Source organism: Morone saxatilis, unplaced genomic scaffold, assembly GCF_004916995.1.
Source record: "Morone saxatilis isolate NCDOM2014 unplaced genomic scaffold, NCSU_SB_2.0 Contig12, whole genome shotgun sequence".
Classification (NCBI taxonomy): Eukaryota; Metazoa; Chordata; class Actinopteri; family Moronidae; genus Morone; species Morone saxatilis.
The window spans coordinates 345,524-346,813 of NW_023339674.1; the positions used below are offsets into that span (position 1 = coordinate 345,524).

At 36.7% G+C, this 1,290-nt stretch overlaps 1 protein-coding gene across 1 annotated transcript in view; it reads left to right on the forward strand.

The window, feature by feature from the left end:
* Positions 1 to 533: 533 nt before the first annotated feature.
* The window catches only part of zgc:113223 (uncharacterized protein LOC541424 homolog), a 5,340-nt gene continuing 4,583 nt past the window's right edge, over positions 534 to 1,290 (forward strand). The window contains exon 1 of the mRNA XM_035653739.1: positions 534 to 590. Within this exon, the coding sequence (XP_035509632.1) occupies positions 534 to 590 (57 nt within the window). The remainder of the gene's footprint in view (positions 591 to 1,290) is intronic.

The following is a 1,290-nucleotide window of genomic DNA, read 5'->3' on the forward strand; positions in this document are numbered from 1 at the left end:
CATGTCCTCCAAACTAAAAAAGTTTTTAGTTATTTCAGCTTCCAGCTCAGTGTTTATCAGTTCGCTCTCAGACAGAATAGTTTTTGCTGAAATTGTGCAACCAGCAACTGATTGATAGTTGACGGATTGATGTCAGTCACATGCTATATGAGATATTCGTAGTGCTACACTGTCATCAGGATACTTCTTCTTTTACTTTTGAGCAACAGCTCTTAAAACTGTTGGTTTTCTACTGAGGAGATAAATCATCAAGATGTAGTTTGTTCATGTTGCCTCTAGGGGACGCTAACAGGTCTGATCTGGATCCTGCCAAAATGAAGTTTTCTGCAGATGTGATGAGGTTTCACAGCGACCTCCTCTTCTTCCTCCTCCTCCTCCTCCTCCTGGCTGTGTTGACATGCAGCAGCAGCAGTAGTGGATGAACCTGACTGCAGGAATGCGTCCTGCAGGCCGACACACGTCTCCTGCCGCCATGTGAGCAGATAACAAACCTCCGACAGACGCTGGCCGACAGAACCACAGAGAGAGAGGAGATGAGAGGATACCGGACCATCAAGTACACTTTGTTCATCTTCTGCTACTTCTTCTGGGTGAGTCGCTGTGTGAGGATCAGATTTATGTACAATGTGGTTTCACTGCTGGTTCCACCGGCTCACAGGAAACAACTGATAGTTTAACTTCTCAACAAAGTTGAGTAGTTTTTTAAAGGATTTACATCCAACAGTGTAAATCTGCGCACTGTATTCAGTAACAAAGTGCAACAGGAGTTTGTTCTCCTTTGTTTATTGTGCAATAACTGTAAAAAATAGTTTACAGATTTTTTCCTGTTTATTTTACAGATTTATTCTGTATTTTCTAAATACATGGAAATATTAATATTAATAATGTGAAAAATCTGTAACTGTAAATAATTAAAGATGAGATATTTTTTGTACATAAAAAGATTAAAATGATGTAAATGTATTAAACTGTTAAATTCAACTTTAATACTGTTCATACATTTCTAACATTATGTAAAATTATTGACATTAACAGTAAAAAAAAGTATTTTGTTGTGTCATTTTACGTGGATTTGATTGTTAACAGAGTTTTTACAAGAAAAATGTAGAATAAATGTTTTTTTTTATCAGTGTATAAGTGTTGGTAAGTGCTAAAACCTTTTTGTTTTTCTGCTGTTTCAACATTTTGTGATTGAAACTTAATAATGAGATAGTGAGGGCTGCCCCCGACTAGAATAGAATAGAATGCCTTTATTGTCACTACACACATGTACAATGAGATTAAAAGCCA